The sequence below is a fragment of the Falco naumanni genome, chromosome 10 (genome assembly GCF_017639655.2).
Source record: "Falco naumanni isolate bFalNau1 chromosome 10, bFalNau1.pat, whole genome shotgun sequence".
Taxonomy (NCBI): Eukaryota; Metazoa; Chordata; class Aves; order Falconiformes; family Falconidae; genus Falco; species Falco naumanni.
Window position 1 is genome coordinate 24402495 of NC_054063.1, and position 17064 is coordinate 24419558.

Sequence of the window (17064 nt, forward strand, 5' to 3'; positions counted from 1 at the left end):
TATTAATCTAAATATAAAAAGTGAATTACCACTCTTTGCTCCTGGTCCTGTCCATGGCCAGAAGGACGGCTGGGCTGCAGGGCATGGCGCACAGAATCCCAGAGGATGCAGCTCCCGAGATGGGGAAGGCATCCAGGCTCTTCTGCACACCCGGGCATAGAAGAGGCCGTAGCAGCAGGAAAAGGGCAGGATGCTTTGCAAAACCGTCGGTGTATCACACTCAAAGCTTTCATTTGCTGTCATTTGAAAGCCTCCAGGAAGCCTCCAAACAAACCCTGCACTAGAGAAAAACGGCTCATTGACTGCCTGGGGTTTTGCCTACAGTCAGTAACGCGCAGCTCCTCCTGCTCAGACTCCCTTCTGGATGCTCCTTTGTTTGACTTCCCCGTGGCGTGTCCTCAATACCAACCACCGTTTGTTTGTATTTGTCAGCAGCATGAATCACCCCTTCAGCAAACCATAGGTGACAGGACTTTGGCCTCATTCATGTACCGTGGGGCTGGGAGAAACTCCATAGCTTTAACAGGGTGGGTCTGCAGCTGAAGGAGGACAGCAAAGGTATTACCTTCCCTCTTCCTTCTTCTTCTTCAGCAACCACAAACTTCATTTTGCCTTCAAAACCAATTATGCTCTGCCTCAGGAGGAGAGGGTAAGTTAGCAGGAGACACCAACCCACAGGGTCTCAGTGTCACCTGCTGTCCCACCGGTCAGACGATGCTGCTGCCTGCAGCTCCTGGCTCCTTTATTAACACTATGATTTAAGCACAAATCTGAATCCAAACTCTCCTCCTTGGGAGGCATGGTGATGACCTGCAGTGAAGCCTGGACTCCCCTGGGGTGGCCCTGACCCCATTAGCAGCAGGTTCTGCCACACAGGCTTCCCTCTCCCAGCCCACCCCTGCTGAGAACAGCAGCTGGAAAAGGGTGACTGACAACTGATGAAAAACATGCACACAAGTACCTGTGAAATACTGATTATATTTCTTATGCTTTTATAGCAATATAATACTTCATATGAGACTGGGAAACATACTTTCAAATATTTTACGTTACCTGTACACCTACACAACCTGTTTATGGAACAGGAACGCCTTGTTGCTGCTTACTTAAGCCCATGACTTACCAGTCCCACAGCAACACAATAAATGCCAGAATCCCACAAGCTTTTCTTTTACTCTGAAAACACCACACTCAGATAAAGCTTATTTTAGAAACACTAGAATTGCATTGCAATATCCATAATATATTAAGAAAAACTTCTACCTTTCATAAATATGTCATACATAAAATATGTTCCCAAAATACATTCATGCATTTTCCCCATTGAAGATCCCTGCTCGTACCCAATGCGTCTGTAAGCTGGGAAGGGCAATCACTGGGCAACGGCTGGAGAGAGGCTCACGTTTGCAGGTAGCTCCAAACCCAGTTGGAGGTTGGGAAGAAGCCTTTGCTGTTTGGGTTAACTCCTGCATCAGCGGGTCTAATCCTGCCTCCCTGGAAAAACAGGGCTCTCCTGCAGGCTGTGCGCCACCCAAGCTGTGCTGCACTGCACCAGCTGCCCGTGTGCAAGCAGCCAAAAGCCACCCCCCCATCTCACCCTAAGCACTTGCAGTTTTTCCAGCAGTTACCGGAGATGCTCAAGTCTCTCCCAGTTCTCGACAGAGGCTGGGAAGCAAGAACTTTGGAAGTGGCCAGGTCACTACCTAGCTTTGGTGGAAGGGGATCTGTGAATGGAAGAAGTTGCTTTCTTGACCACCATCGACCTGAAGATGGACCACACTCTCAGTGCCGTCATCCCTGTCTGCTCTGAGGTGGTCCTTTGCTAACAAAGTAATCAAATGCCCATCCCATCTCCATTTATGAAAGCATAAATACACAAAATATACAAAAACAACTACAAAGTAATTCTAAGTAGCAGCTGGCACAGAAGAAGTGCCAGTTTTGCAGCTCAGTAACGTAGGTCCCGTCCCCGTGAATGCAGTTAATACAGTATTGGGCTCCAGGGGCTGGCCACAGCCCTCCCCGGAGCTGTACCTGGATCATGTGGCTGTGCAAATACAGGCAGACTAAGCGCTAATCTGATCTGGGTTGAGAGGGAAGCCAGACATATGCCTGCCCAAATTCCACTTTTCCCCCTCAGAAAGGTCCTGGTCAATATTGCAAGTGCACATTCAAAGGTCATTTTGGGAACGCTGCCCTCTCTACTTGCAAGCAGGCCAGTTCCAAGTCAGCATCCCCTTCCCACGAGGCAGTCTGTTGTGAGGACAAGCTATCCCTTAAGCTAGAGGTCTAGAGACAAACGAAATTCATTCTGACTTTTCTCATCTACCCCAACCCGATGCCTTTACAGAGCAACTGAAGAGAAGCATTGCATAGATCTGTATCATGTCTTCCCACACCCAACAAACAGCAAGAAATTCAAGTTTTGCACAGTACATTACAAAAGGCATCACCTTAAGACAATGTAAGAAAAAAAAATTTAAAAAATGAAGTGTCACCACGGTGTAAACCCTGCAATGAAACGAGGCAGTGAACGTACAGTGCTCGGCAGCTCTCAGGGATGGCTGCCTGTAGTGTACTGATGGATTTGCTAGACAAATCTCCCCTCAAATCTACCTCCCATTGCACAGTAATATCAGTTTGCATAATTAGATAATCTGCTCCTGAACAAAAGGAGCGATGCTGTGTCACAGGAAGGAGGAGGACACTGTCAGGGCCGTCTGCTTTGCATACAGTAGTTTTAGGGCCAGCTGTCCCCTTTGCCGCGCAGGCTGCAGGACAGCAGGGCTCTTTTCAGCCTTAGGAAGTCTCGACAGAAGTTTTGCTACAGTTGGCCTTTTGATTGAGACATTAGGGCCCAGATCTTCTGGTGGTTTAAACCCCACATGCTCCATTGGAGTTACTGGTGCTCATTTCCACGAGTGGAGAACGCGGTCCTTGCTTGTCACAGACATGAATAAAGCTACGGTAGCCCTTTAAAGAAAATTAAATAACTGCATATGGCATCAGCGCACGATTTTAAATGTGCTTCTGCTGTTAAGAAAATAGGAAGCACACCAGTGGTTAATTTAATTATCTTGAACTAAAAAAAGTGATATTACTATTAATTTAAAACCCCCTAGGGACTGCATAACGTCTTCTCGTCGTATCTTTGAGACTGAGAAAGTCACTCGCACGCGTAGAGTGCTACATATCCTCCCCAGCCGGCAGCGAAGGTTTGTGTTCCTGGAGGTCACCGTTGCCACTGTCAGATGCATCCGAGCTGCCTGGAGCCGACTCTGGCGGTGGAGGTTTGTAGAGTAAACAGGCGACTATAAAGAAGGTTGTCCCAAGCACCTGCAGCCACGGAGACACCCCGTTACCCTCTGCTCCCCCAAACCCAGGCACTTAGCCCCCATTTGGAAGGAGATTTGCTGACCAAGCTTTGGGGAGGAGATGATGCTGAAGGCCAGCCTGGGCAGCAGACCTGCGCACAGAACTGCAGGGGGTAAAAATCTGATTTTAGCCAGCCCCACAGCAATGGCACAGTGAGAATTTGGAAAGCTGTTCAGCCCCACACAGACACCTGGAGTGCGGTGCTGCGTGGACCAACACCATCTGAGCCATTTGCTGGAAGGCTTTCGAAAACCTCTTTATCACAGCAACTGCTGAACGCTGCTATCTAGGGCAAGTGCTTGTTTGGGAGCAGTTAAAATGATGGTTTTCAGCTAATAAATAAGGAACACAGAGCTATTTTCTCACAGTGATCAGGGGACGGTTATTTACAGCCTGCCTATGATGCCATCCTTCACTCTCACTAACTCTCAGCAGTTAAATACTTTACTCCATTTCTAGCAAAAAATCACTTCTGTAACTGTTGGGAGAAGAGGAGATATTTCTTACGGTGCAACAGAAGCTGTAAGCCTAGAAAGTAATGGGAATTTAAGAGAATGATGGTGCCTGGAGCACCATTACCTGGCAAGAAGCAACTGAAGCTTTTGCCTTCCTCGAGAATATTTCTTGTGTGCAGGTCTAATTTGGGCGGGGGGGGCAGATCAGGACAACCCAATTGTGTAAAATTCTCTCCCAGAGTAAACTGCTGCCTCCTAAAGACCTGCTTGCTTTATCAGAGAGTGAAGTTAACCGGCAGCTTCACCTTGTAGACCAGTCCAGCGATGAGGGTGTACCGGCTCATGGCTGAGTTCTGGTAAACGTAACAAGAACCTTGCTCACCACACTGGTCCTGCCAGAGCAGGCAGGATTTATCGATCATGGACCCAAAGGCGATGGGGCCAGGGATGCCTCCTGTGGGAAGAGAGAGCGGACCTTTAGTTTGGGCAGCACCTACGCACCAGCCTCGCAAGGCACAAGGTGCTTACAGAAAAGCATCAGGCTCTGCTGCTACTGCGATTAAGCAAACTCATCCTGCAACATCTGGGGCCATCAGGTATCTGAGATACGCTGAATTTCAAGACCTGAGAGTCCAATGGATCTTTTGACCATCCTGACCTACATGTTGCACAGGACCCAAAAGACGTACGCAGGAGCTTCAACGCCTTTGCTCCTCTTTACTTGATGACACGTCTCCAGGACATTGCTCCTCTACCCGCCCCGCAACACGTTATGGAACCCTTCATTCAGTTTGCAAATCATATGCAAAGGGAATTGGGTTTTTCTCAATGACACCAAACAATGGAAAGCATCCTCCTTTCAACAGCTCTTATGCTACCCCCTCCTTTTCCAACCCAGTGTGCCTTGTTCTTAGGTAACAGCTTGGCACACGCTCCACAAAGCCAACGGACTACACCAACGCACAAATTCACTGTTCCATACCTAGCGTTCGTACTACAATCCACTGGATCCCAAGTGCAAACGACCTTTGCCTGTCAGAGACACACCTAGGGAACAAGAGGATTGTTTAAACATGCTGCCAGGCTGCACGGACCTCCCCGCGTCCAGGGACCTCCATCCCCTCCGGACATCGAGGTTCATCCCAGTGCAATGCACTCCCCGCCCCCCCCCCCCCCCCCCCCCCGCCCCCCCGGCTGTAAACTGGGACACATGTGTGTCCCATGTCAGAGGATAGAGCTGCCAACGCTTGAATTTGCTTTCCCAGCTAGACAGGGAAGGGAATTAGCCCTGATGTCTCCATGCGGTCAGTAACAAGGTGGTTCCCATCACACCCTCCCCACAGCCTGAGCCAGCAGGATAGACTGGAGAGGTGGATACTGGGACTTCTGGCAGCGCTGGTGAAGGATGAGATGATGCCGTGCTTACCGCAGAGTGGCAGTCAGGGCAGGAATACTGCTCAGGAAGGTGAAGAGGATCACCATGAACATGAAGAACAGGAGTAGGGGCTTTTTCGCACAAGAGGAGGTGCATTTCCCTGCCTCCGCGTCACCGGGGCCGGGCAGGAGGGTTTTGTCAATGCAGCTACACTCGTGGTAGACCTGGGAAAGGAAGGCTGGTGGGCACGTTGCCAAGGGGAGCACGCTGATAGCCAAAGCTTTACAAAGCAATTCAGGGAGGGCAGAAACCAGCCGGTTTCACTCCTAGAGTGAAGCAGAAATCAAGCTGCATTCTTGACACACCTCTGTTTCAAAACAGATTATTAAATAAAAGAAACTAACTCTGCCAGGCACCCCTTGAACACTGAACGTCATTGCCCTTCGTAAGCCTTTGCCTGACTATGAGCAACATGCTGGGAGGATGATGAGGTGCATCGTGTTCATTGAAGACTCAAAATCAGCATCAGGACAGGAATTTGGTGCCTACCAGGCTCCCTGCCTGCCTGAGGGATTTACCACAGATTTCAGTGCAGTTTGATGCAGAGTGAGGCAAAACAGGTTGGACACACCGAGAGAAGCAAAGCAGGGTGACCTCAGGGTACCTTCTGCCTTCATCCCAGGTGGTACCTGAGAGCATCCATCCTACACCAGGCTTTTACACTGATTTGCAGCAAAGCTCAAACCTGTAGACACTTTCGCAGAGCCAGCCAAATCACTCCAAAGAAGACGTGCCACCACCTTATTAACACACCGTGCCTTCAAGACATACCTTCTTGCCGTTCCTGAGGTTTTCAGACAGTTTTTTGCACCCGGCATGGCAGGGAGAGTAATACATAATGTCATCGCTCCCACAGACAGGGCTGTAGGTCTCCTGTAGACAGCCACAGTTGGTGTTGCAGGCTGCTGTCAGGTTGAGGTGGCCACCAGGCAAAACACTAAGGGAAACAGGAGCGGTAAGTGGGGAGACACTGAACAGCATTTTCCAGGAGGAAATGGGTAGAGCAAGAGAAGGAGAATGGGGGACAGTAGGAGATGCGGTGGATCCCCAGGCAGCATAAAGCCAGGCTTGGGAAGGGCTTCACCTCAGCCCATTTTAACCATGAATAGGAATTGTGCCCTGGAGCTGTCTCCTTCCCACAACTACCGAGGGAGTTTAAGCTACCAGCTCACAGGGAGACACCTCCACTTGGAGGGGAGATTCCCACTCCTAGTCCAGTTTACCCCAGTGGATAGAAACGGGGGACCACATGAAGGCAACTGAAGAGTGGAGTACATCACACTGGTGCTGCTGATCTCCCTCGCTAAAGAGGGAGCCTCTTCCATAAACTAGATGCAAAAATTAGGACACCTGTATTCTGGGTCTCATCCTCAGTATCTGCCTGTAAGAATGACTGGACATCATCTTCCATCACCAACACATTCACACACGACCACCACCAGCACTGTGTATTTGGAGTTATCCTTCCATTCTGACTAGGGCCACACAGCATAAGACAGATGGGATGATTGTTATTACCTTCCCCCGTATGTCTGGGTTACTCCTGCCATCGGCATGTTAGGGCAGTGAATAAAAAAAATGAATATAGCCAGCAGACTTGACACTGTGCAAAGTAAACATAATTTGATGATTCCTGAACAGCGGAGTTTAAATTTATTCACAAGGAATCCTCCCAGGAACGTGCCTCCCCCTCCAGCTGGTACAACCAAATAACCTGAAAAAAAAAAAAAAGGGATAAAAACACGAGCAAGTTTAGAAACGTCAGCAAGGAGTTTTCAAGCCTGAATACATGAACTGCAGTGTGTCTGCATGAGAATAACCCCTTGGATGCTGCGTGGCTTCTTGATGGGAGTTCAGTGGACTTCTCTACAGTCGGTGGACCTCTGTAACAGCTCAGGTAACGTGGCACAAGCCTGGTAAGGCAGCTTTTCCTACCCAGAGATCTTCACACCCTTTGAGGAGCTCATGATGAGTATTGACACGTGTTGGACACCACATCCTTGGTCTGCGGTAAGGCAGCTAAGTGAGGATCTTCCCAGTTTCAGGATGCCCACAAAAATATGCCCCCTAGTTCAGACATCCCCCATTAGAAGAAATATTTAGTCAATATTTTCTGGCAATGCACTAGAAGGAACAGTGTACAATTATTCTGCCTTCCTCTAGAGGGTAACAGATGGCTGCAGAAGTGACACATTTCTCCTGATCTCAATAGATACGGCTCTGGAAATGCACTTGCTACAGAAGTGCTGATGGAAAACAATCCTATCTAATAGCTGAAGACAATAACCGCTCTGTAACTGAACTGCAAAGCATGTTTGTCTCCATTCTAAATGGGCGACAGTGCTCTCGTATTTGTAGGCAAAATGGGAAAACGTTGCAAAAACCTGGTTTCCTTACCAAAAAAAGTAGCAGCTTCAGAGGCACTTAAACTAAACTGAGACTCCAGGAACTTGGGTCCAAATGTGGACATCCCAGCAATGAGGGTGGCTTCAGTCGCTCCCGCTAAGCAGAGGAAGATGAAGGTGGGATTCTTCAGAAGCAGCAGTACTGATCTAGGAAGGATAAATACACTGGAATTGAATCACTGTGTCACATTTTGATTTGAGGTCTGTCCCCTACCTTTAAGTCAGAAGGACCACATGTAAGACAAGGCAGCATCCCATCATGCTGCATCTCTTTGAAAAAAACAAACCCAACCAAACCCAAAAGGATGCTAACTGGAGTTTGACAGAGCAGTAAGCTCCTCCACTTAGGTTTACTGAGTCCTACCAGCCAAGGAAGGATGCTGCAGATGCCCTCACCTCTCCCTCTGTACTGGCAGAGCAGGTGTTGGTGCTTGTGGAGATGTCTCCATCGCAGGTGGCCATCAACAACTTTGCCCTCAAACTCTGCCTTTATATATAACGCCTCTCATGGGCCAACCTGCTCTGGCTCTCGTTCCTACTGGGAGTTGTCCTGACTACCTTCAGGCACCTACCAGAGGCACATTCCCTGGCTGTCTTTTATAGCTCCACTGGCTACAGCCAAGCGCCACGGGAATCTGAGGAACGTCAACCAAACACCTAAACCAGGAGGGAATAATCTGGGGCTCTTCGACTCTTCTCTGTGGATCACACAAGGGCACCAGATGGGTCTATTTATCTCATGTGCATGTTCCTAACAGGGACTGAACACCAGTAGCACGTGTGGGATATCATTCACACTCAGGGGGCCCACGACTTCTAGACAGATGATTTCAGCAGTAATTTTCCAACATTTAGGGTCAACCTGAGTATTTTCCATTCCTAAATGGGGCAATACTGAAAGGAGACAACTCCTCAACAAATCTCAGTCCTTTCAAGGTTTTATTAGTCCCTGCTGGCAGTTATCTTGGGACTCCTGACTAAGAGCAGGGAACAAGGTTGTGTAACATCCTCATATATACACGTGTTATTCATGTGAACCCATGTCCCCACGAGAACAACAATCTCTGATAACCATGGACGTTTTGCAGCTCAGGGGAAATACCAAGCAGGCCTTTCTATATGGAGGAAACACCTCCAAGACACCTTATATCCCACTGGAAAACAGAAAGCAATCTTTCTCCCGCAATCTAACCACAGTTTTACTTTAAGCTTAATGTATAAGTCGAGCAAATATATTTTATCTTCGACCCATCAGGATTTAGCAGAGCGCCATAGATATGCCTGAAAAATTGCCAAGTGTCATTTATATGCGGAAAGATGATCCAGCAATGATTCCAACTCCGAGATGCAGAAAGGCCTCCAGGCACATGGGATGGTCTCAATTATCTCTCACTCTCTCGGATATTGGACTAAGAGGGCCGACACTGCTTTGCAGGGGGTGTTTTGTAACAGGCTTGAAATGCTGCTGCATGACCTTCCCCAAGCCTTGCCCGGACCAGTCCCACAGACCATCCCATTTCTGAGACGGGCACAACCCCACCATCCTGCAGTGATGGCACAACAGGGATGCTGTGGGATGCTCACTGAACTGAAAGGCACAGTCACCAGCTACTGCTTTGCAGGAAACGTGAAATCAGATAAAACCGACTGTAGTACAACCCAGAGACGTGCCAAGGCTCACTATCAGATTTATACAGCTTTATCCACATAAAGTGGAGAATTTCATTATACAAAAAAAAAAAAAAAAAAGAAGCTGAACGGCGGAAATATCACACATCCGTACACCTTGATTACAGGGGATTTACACTATTGTCCAGCTACTGGGATTAGTTTACTAAACTATTTTCCAGGAATGATTTTTTCACTTGTGCTTTATTTCGAAGCACAAAGCCTCTTAGCAAGAAAATACTTGTGGACCCTGTGGCTGATGTAGAAAAAGCGCAAGGTTTTCACTTTTTTACAGTTCGAGAAAAGAGAGGATTTGTCCCCTGGTACCAGCGTGACTTTGTGCCTGTTGCTTAAAGCTTACAGGTTAGACCTGCAGGTAGCAAAATTCAGAGGAACTCCTTTCAGTGCTGAGTAAGGATTTACTCACATAATTTAATCCGTTTGTAGACAGAAGACATAGGTGTGAGGAGTTACAGCGTATGAAACCTTACCAAAGTCAACACAGACCTTTTCACTGCTGTTGGCAGGACTCTAAACACACCCAGAAACCACCTAACTCTTGAGTACTCTTGACTGTCAGTTCTTGCAGCCAAAGGCATTTCAGGAGGCTCAGCACTACCAAGAGAAGAACCCCACCACCTGTAAAAGCCTGATCCTGCAAGCCCTTAATGATAAGGGCGCATATAGGTATAGATATAGGTACTCCTTCCTCAGTAATGGTCCTGCTGGGTAGGTTGGGACCACCTGTACAACCCAAGGCTGCTCCTCTGAGAAACACATGCCCAGGACACCCCAGGCTGTAAGGGCACAGTCACAAACTAATGAGTCATTAATGACAGACAAGATACTTAATGCAATCTTCGAACATGTGAATGGGGATTTTTCCAGCACAAAATGACACCTACTGTCACCACCACCGAGGGAACAGAGGGCAGCACCTACGTCCCACAGGAATGTAAACCAACCTCCCTTTACAATGCACGGAAGCTGTAGTAAAGGCATGAGACAAACCAAAGCCCCAGCCTGCCACCTAACCCGAGGGGGACGAGTGAATTCCTGACCGTAGCCTCTCATGAGGAGGATCAGGGCTTGACACACCAGTGAGTGATGTTCACCAACTCCATCTTGTAGCTTGCTAGGACCGAGCCTCCTCTCCTGGCACAGCTCTGTGTGCCTTCTGTTTGAATCCCTCTGTACTGCCAGGAGGGGCTATTTCACGAGAACTATCATATGGAAGCAGGGAAAGGCAAATGCTATTTTATCAGGCCTTTTCAACCTAAGAATTAAGACAGAAGTCTCTTCAGGGCAGAGGATTAGGCTGTGCAGGCTGCATTCCTGTAAGCTCCTGCTCTTAGACAGCACTGTGAATACAGCTATTCACCAAGCTCACTTAGGAAGGACCTGATGGCATAGAACAGCATTTTATTTCATCAGTATTTCTGCTTATCTTTGGGAGATTCTTACTGTCCATACTGTGAGAAAATGTGTAGCATCTCAGCTGTTACCAAAACAAAAGCAACAGTGTCCTTTGGCCTTGCTCCCCAGCCTGGTCCACGTGTCCCCAAGAGCTGCACGCGCAGATGTGATCTCCTTTTTAATGCAGGCTTCCAGAATAGCAAGCCTTTAAGGCACTTCCCTTTTAATAATCAAAACCAGGGAACACAAAAGTCTGTTAGGTTTTTGCTTTCAAACGAAAAGCACACTAAGGACTGGACTGATCTGAACTGTTTGATGTGAGTTGCCCACCTTTACGTATTTGTTCTTCAGGAATGAGGGGTGAAAGAAGATGTTCCCGGAGGAGGACTGTACCTGCAGTCAGCCAGTCCTCACCGAGAAACAGTGGGAGCTTTGCTCCAGATAGGCAAGAACAGCATCAACCACTGGATTTCATCCCTCTCTGCTACCCTGTTTGTGTTGGTTTTAGTCATAACCTTATCATTATTTAAATGCAGGTTTTGAATTTAATTTCCGTGTGGAGAATAAGCCATGACCTCGGAAGATGGCACCCAGTCAAGAATGCCATTTAATAACAGTACTGAAATCTGTTCAGCGTAATATTCTTCGTAAAGCTGCCTTAACCCCTGGTAAACTTCCTACAAAGTCTCCAAGAATTTCAAACCAGTGTGAGTAGTTGCATTGACCCAACACAGGCTGACTGCTGCTGAAAAGCCCCGTAACGAGCACCTGCTTCAATCCCCCTCTGCCAGCACAAAGAGCAAATACCCCAACCCAAGTTCAGACGTAACTGCTGGCAGCAGCACGGGGTTTGGCAACACCAAATGTTTGCCTTTGCATGGGGCAGCCATCACACATGGATGCAAACTCCTTCCTCAAAAAGATCCTGGGAGAAATACAAAAAAGAAAAATCCCCTTATTGACTATGAGCTCCGAAAGGGATTGGTACCCAGGTATCTCTGCAACATCCAAAGCTTGCACACCAGCTAAACACAAGCTGCAAATAAAGCGGCACCTCACCCCCTGCCCTCCATTTAAATATAAACTCAACACACACACACACAAAAACCAAAAACCAAAACACAAAAGATTTCAAAGATCCACAGCAAATATTTCCAGGTTAAAAGACCGCATTTTATTTTGGCCACTCGCATGTTCCTACCCAGGATCCCTTTAAACCATTTCCTACCAACCCGCCCCTGGTGCCAGCACGCTCGCCCACAGCCCAGCCAAGCAGCAGCCCTGAGATGAAGCACACTGCTCTGTCACTGCTTTGCAGGAGAGATAAGAAATAGTTACACATAAAAGGTGGCTGGAAGATGCAAAGGCAACATTAAAAAAAAAAAAAAAAAAAGGAAACTAAGAATAAAAGACAAAGGGAACTGAAAGCTAAAGTGCAGGATATCTTGTTCCCTGGATTTGGAATGGAGCTGTAAGAGCTGTGAGTTTTGTTTCCTCTCTTCTCACTAAAAGGAGAAAACAGGGATCTAACAAAAGGAAAAATAAAGGAAGCAAAGCCCTGAAGGGATGGGGATGGAGATGGAGGAGGAGAGGAGAGGACCCTGGACAACACCTGACTGGGCCAGGTGAAGCCAGACACAAGCAGACTGGAGGAACTAATGCTGCTGGGGAGAGGGCATGGGGGGCATTGCCTGTGCATCTCCTGCCACCGGAAGGCTGGCACCAAGCCACTCCGTGAAACTCCACATGCTGCATATGACTGCAGGTGGATCTTCACACGTGGACGTGAGCTTCTGAAAAACACGGACAGGACCAGCCACTTGTCCCCTGCTCTCCCACACGGTCCCCGGCACAATTTCTAGTTCAGCCCATTTGCTGAGAGCTCCCAGCCACTGACAGGACCAGGCACTTTGCAACTTCCCCTGCAAGGAAGCATCATTGCTATCTTTGAAGATGGGCAAAATCTTTTAGCTAGCATCACAGAAAGCAAGCTCAGTTTGGGCCCACTGCTCCCGCCCCTGGGGAGGGCTCCCTGAACCTCAGGCATGGGGCAGTTTTCTCACCGAGGCAGATCTTTAACTGTTTTCCCAAAGTCTGGATCCGATGCTTTTTTGTGGCTTCCATCCTTTAGCTGATGAGCCTCTGACACCCTCATAACGATATACCGCTGGGATCCTGAAAATGAGAGGCAAATGGGAACGAGGAGCATGTGAGACACGAGATACGGATGCCACCCAAGTGGATTTGCAGCGTGAAAATGCAACGCAACATCCTCCCTCTGCCAATGGCTGCAAGGCAGGAGCAGGGAAGGAGGCAGCTGGAAAGCTGCAGGGGTGAAATCCATGTAGGAATTGAAATACAAACACTGGAAGCTCTTTCTCTACCCTGCGTCCCCATCCACACACACGCACAAGGATGCCAGCCCCAAGGCGTGTGTCAGCACCGTGCAGTCCCAGCCCCGATTCCTGCAGCGTGTACCTGGGAGGCGGTGGGGGTACCCCAGGATGGGGATGGAGATGAGGAGGGAGGCTGCTCCGGCCCCGAGGAAGCCGATCCACCATGCTCCCACCCACAGCGTGTTCTCCGGGGTGATGTCGATCCTGTAAGAAACAGCCAAAGGACACAAGGGAGAGAGGTGGCGGTTTGGAACGGAGCGGGACAGCTCGCATGCCTCTCACTGAGCTGGCGGGGGACATGGTGGGGGACGTCAGCGAAGGAAACTGAGCTCTGGCCTCTCCCATGGTGATCTGCTGGGGATGCCACATCCACCACCCCCCCTGCCACACCGCAGCGCTGCCTGCCTTACCAGAGAGCACCGCACTCAACGAGCCTGGGAAATTACATCCTTTAATTCCCCTTTAATCTCCATCTTGCGTATTTGCTTCTCCCCATTTCACTTGTGCTTTGGGGGTTGCTACAATCCTTGTTTCACCCCAGAGCCACCCTTTGCCAGAAAACTGGTGGACATAACCCACTCCTTCCCCTGGAAACCCACTCCCCCTTTTCAACCCATCCACCTGCCAAAGAGCCTGTAAGGAGTTCAGGATAAATTACAAAAACTAAAAGGGAAGGAGGGACTAAGCATCCTGGCTGGATGACCGGGAGGATGAGCAGCACTGCTGGTAGCGTTGCCTCATCAGGGAACTCATTCAAACAATTCACCTGCTGCTCATAGCCTCATTAGCACAGGCAGTGCAGCGTGAGGAAGGATTTAAGCTGACAGGTTCGTCAGCAATTTTCTTCTAGAAACAGCGCTAATGCAAGCCACCCTTCCAGCCTCAGCCCCCCCGCAGAAACACCGCTGAATGCCATGGGCACGTTTCCACCCAGCCACCGGGTCATTTCTCCAGATTGTTATTTTTTTTAGCCCAAAGGAAACATATAGCATAAAGGAAAAGGAACAAGATTATTTTTTAGCGACTTACTCTCTGCCAATTTCAGTATAAATATTTAGAAACATTCCTCCTACCAGATAACCCGCTGCAGGCCCAAGGATTGCAGCAGTGTAGAAAACAGCTGAAAGGGAAAACAAGCAGTGTGAGACAAATAGCAGCGCTTCAGCCAGGGATGCTGTGGAGAGCTGCTGGTGCCCAGCATCCTCCGCCCCACCGCAGCAGCCCAGTTCCCTCCTGGATCCAGGATGCTCAGCCTCCTGTCGCCCCGTCCCCCTCTCCCTAAGCCACTGAGAAACAAAGCCAGACAGTTTTAACAAGTTTCATCTCCCATTTATGTCCCAGGGAGACTTCTGCATCCATCCTGGGAACTTTTATAGCATAGGGCAGGCAAAATTGATTCAGTGGAAAACCATATTTAGCGGGGTTGTAGCTGGCCCCGCTGCCACATCCTGACCGCCGGCATGACCCGCTGACAATATGCAACGGGTTATAGACAGCAGAGGGGTCTGTGCTAATCATGGCACCACTGACACTTATTCTGGTTTGCTGCTGTGGAGAGATCATCCACTTGCTGATCTTCTCCTCTCCTTGCCCAGCCTTCTAGTCCGACAGCATGGGCAGACTGCTAAATTTTGGAATTGCTAAAAGGTTGTCCCTTTTAGTATTTTCACCAAATAGGACTGCAAGCATTTGGCAATTGCTAAGCGATCAGCGACAGAGAGCAGAGGAGCGAGCCCAGCCTCTTGGCTGTGCTTTGCACCACCAGCACCTGAGCAGCCCAGCGACTGTCCCTGCTGTGCTGTGGCACTAAGGGGTGATGCCCCCTTGCATGGACTGAGTATGGCCTCATGGCTGTTTGCCAGAGATGCTAATGCCATGCACTGGGGCAGGCTGTGGGGGTCTCTCCAGCTGGCCCCATGCTGGGAGCCGGAGGCACCTCCTGATCTGTGAGGCACGGCTTGTCGGGGGGGAAAACGCCCAGCTGCATTTAACAGTTCCTGCCTGTAAATAATCAAAACCTCCCCAACAGCTGCCTCTTCCCTCTGATTACCACCTTGTCCATTATCAGGAACAAAAGACTGGGAGCACCTCTGCTACAGCTGCTCAGTGTGCCCTGTCCGGTGCCGAGGCAGACGGAGCAGCTCTCCTGCCCATCGCCCGGCTCACGGGCTCCAGCTGCCCCTCCGGCTCAACTCACCAATGTACACAGGGGAGTAGTTAGTCTTGACGTTTTCATCTAAATAGGTGACGCCGAGTGTGTAGAGTGGCGTGGCTCCCATCCCGTGCAGGAACTGCCCCAGCATGAAGACGAACCTGTAGCTGGAGAGGCTGGAGGCAGCCTGGGCACAGGGCAGGCTCTGGTTTCCCCCACAGACGCCCACCTCCGCCGCCGAATGTGCCTCGTACTGTCCTGTGGTGAAGTGGGGCAAGGCGAAGAGTAGGGAGCCCAAGCCCATGACCAGCACGCCCCAGCCCAGCCATCGCGGTTTGTGGCCGTTTCCTCCAAAATAGCTGACGAAGGTCAAGCAGACGCATGCCGCGATGTCGTAGGAGCTGGCGATCAGCCCGCTCTGGTAGCTACGGAGGTCGAAGCGTCGCTCGATGGAAGTGATGACCGTGTTGATGAAGCCGTTCACTGTCATGCCTTGCAGGAAGGAGGCCACACAGAGGAAGAACAAGACGCCCTTAGAGGTGTTACAGAGCTGCAAGCATCTGGGGGTGAACCCCCCCCAGCCACACGCCAGTTCCTCCCCTTCGGCCGACACGTATTTAACCCCTTCGTTGAACTGGGTCTCCTCGTCCCCTGGGGTGGCGGAGCAGAGGGGCTCGGCGCACGAGTCGGCGGGGCTGCGTGCGCCGGAGGATGCGGTGCCGTTGCTCAGTGCGGTGCCGCGGGGCTCCCGCCCGCTTGAGGCATCGAAGGTCCGGCCGGGCTTGCAGGGAGGAGGGGATGGGCAGGAGAAGTCGAGCGTCTGAGCAAAACAAAAGCCATTCTCTGCAGTTGAATTCTGTGGCATTGCCATGAAGGGGAACGCGGAGCCTTGGCAGGTCGAGGTGGGGCTGGTGGCCAGGATGGCTTCGCGGAGCGGTGAGGACCTGCTGATCCGGGAGATGCAATTTTCGGCGCTCACATCCGTAGGGAGATGGTGAAGGTCTGAGCCAGGACTGCTCTGATCTGTAAAGAGAGAATTTTCACATGTGCCTTTTATAAAACCATGCTCAAAACCTGCTCCTTTCTTTTTCTGTTTGCTTTTTTCATGAAGTATTAGCACGCCGCTGCGCAGTTCAGCTGGCTGCATACCCTCCACCATGGGGCACCTTGGTACCTCGGTTATCGGGGCAACATGAACATTATAGAAAAGAACAAAACATTCCATAGCACTAAAAAAAAAACCCAAACAACCACCTCTAAAGGCAGTCTCCCTGCCATCTGAAGCCCCTTAGCCCTCCTCTCAAGAAGCCCCTGGTCCGACAGCAAGACCCTCACCTCCATCCCTCTCCTTCCCCCCGCAGAGAACACCGTGCACAGCTACAAGTTTCCCACTGCTAAAAGTCCTTTGGTCTCTCTTTCACACTCTGCCAATAATAGTTTATAATTACCCTGAGAAGTTTCCACAGTCAGATTGATTTTATTCCAAGCCCTCAGATCTGTTTACAACGATTCAGTAAAATCCTTTCTACAACTAATTAGACTACGTGCCATTTCAGAGCGAGCTGGAGGGCAGAGGCAGCTGACTCTAACCTGATTACTGATGCAGACTGCCTTCTCCCAACCGGCTCCGGTGTACTGCAGCACCTGATCGTGCCAGCAACCGAGGGTATGTTTTCTCAAATGCCTTGGCTGAAATACAAATGATGAAAACAGTAAGGTTCTCCCTTGAACAGAGGTCTTCAATTCACAACAAATGCGCGGC

The 17064-nt window shown here is 49.7% G+C and overlaps 1 protein-coding gene across 2 annotated transcripts in view; it reads right to left on the reverse strand.

Moving 5' to 3' along the window:
* Positions 1 to 958: 958 nt before the first annotated feature.
* Positions 959 to 17064, reverse strand: part of SLCO4A1 (solute carrier organic anion transporter family member 4A1) — a 28588-nt gene continuing 12482 nt past the window's right edge. Inside the window, exons 1-12 of one of the 2 annotated variants that reach the window (XM_040609399.1) lie at positions 16638 to 16688; positions 15348 to 16325; positions 14180 to 14270; positions 13233 to 13354; positions 12818 to 12929; positions 7663 to 7817; positions 6784 to 6979; positions 6037 to 6202; positions 5257 to 5429; positions 4813 to 4877; positions 4136 to 4284; positions 959 to 3336 (exon numbers count right to left, since the gene is read on the reverse strand). In XM_040609399.1, coding sequence (XP_040465333.1) covers positions 3187 to 3336; positions 4136 to 4284; positions 4813 to 4877; positions 5257 to 5429; positions 6037 to 6202; positions 6784 to 6979; positions 7663 to 7817; positions 12818 to 12929; positions 13233 to 13354; positions 14180 to 14270; positions 15348 to 16173 — 2205 coding nt within the window. In that variant the 5' untranslated portion in view covers positions 16174 to 16325; positions 16638 to 16688 and the 3' untranslated portion in view covers positions 959 to 3186. Of the gene's footprint in view, positions 3337 to 4135; positions 4285 to 4812; positions 4878 to 5256; positions 5430 to 6036; positions 6203 to 6783; positions 6980 to 7662; positions 7818 to 12817; positions 12930 to 13232; positions 13355 to 14179; positions 14271 to 15347; positions 16326 to 16637; positions 16689 to 17064 lie in introns of those variants that run through there. The other variant, XM_040609400.1, reaches the window with a different exon arrangement.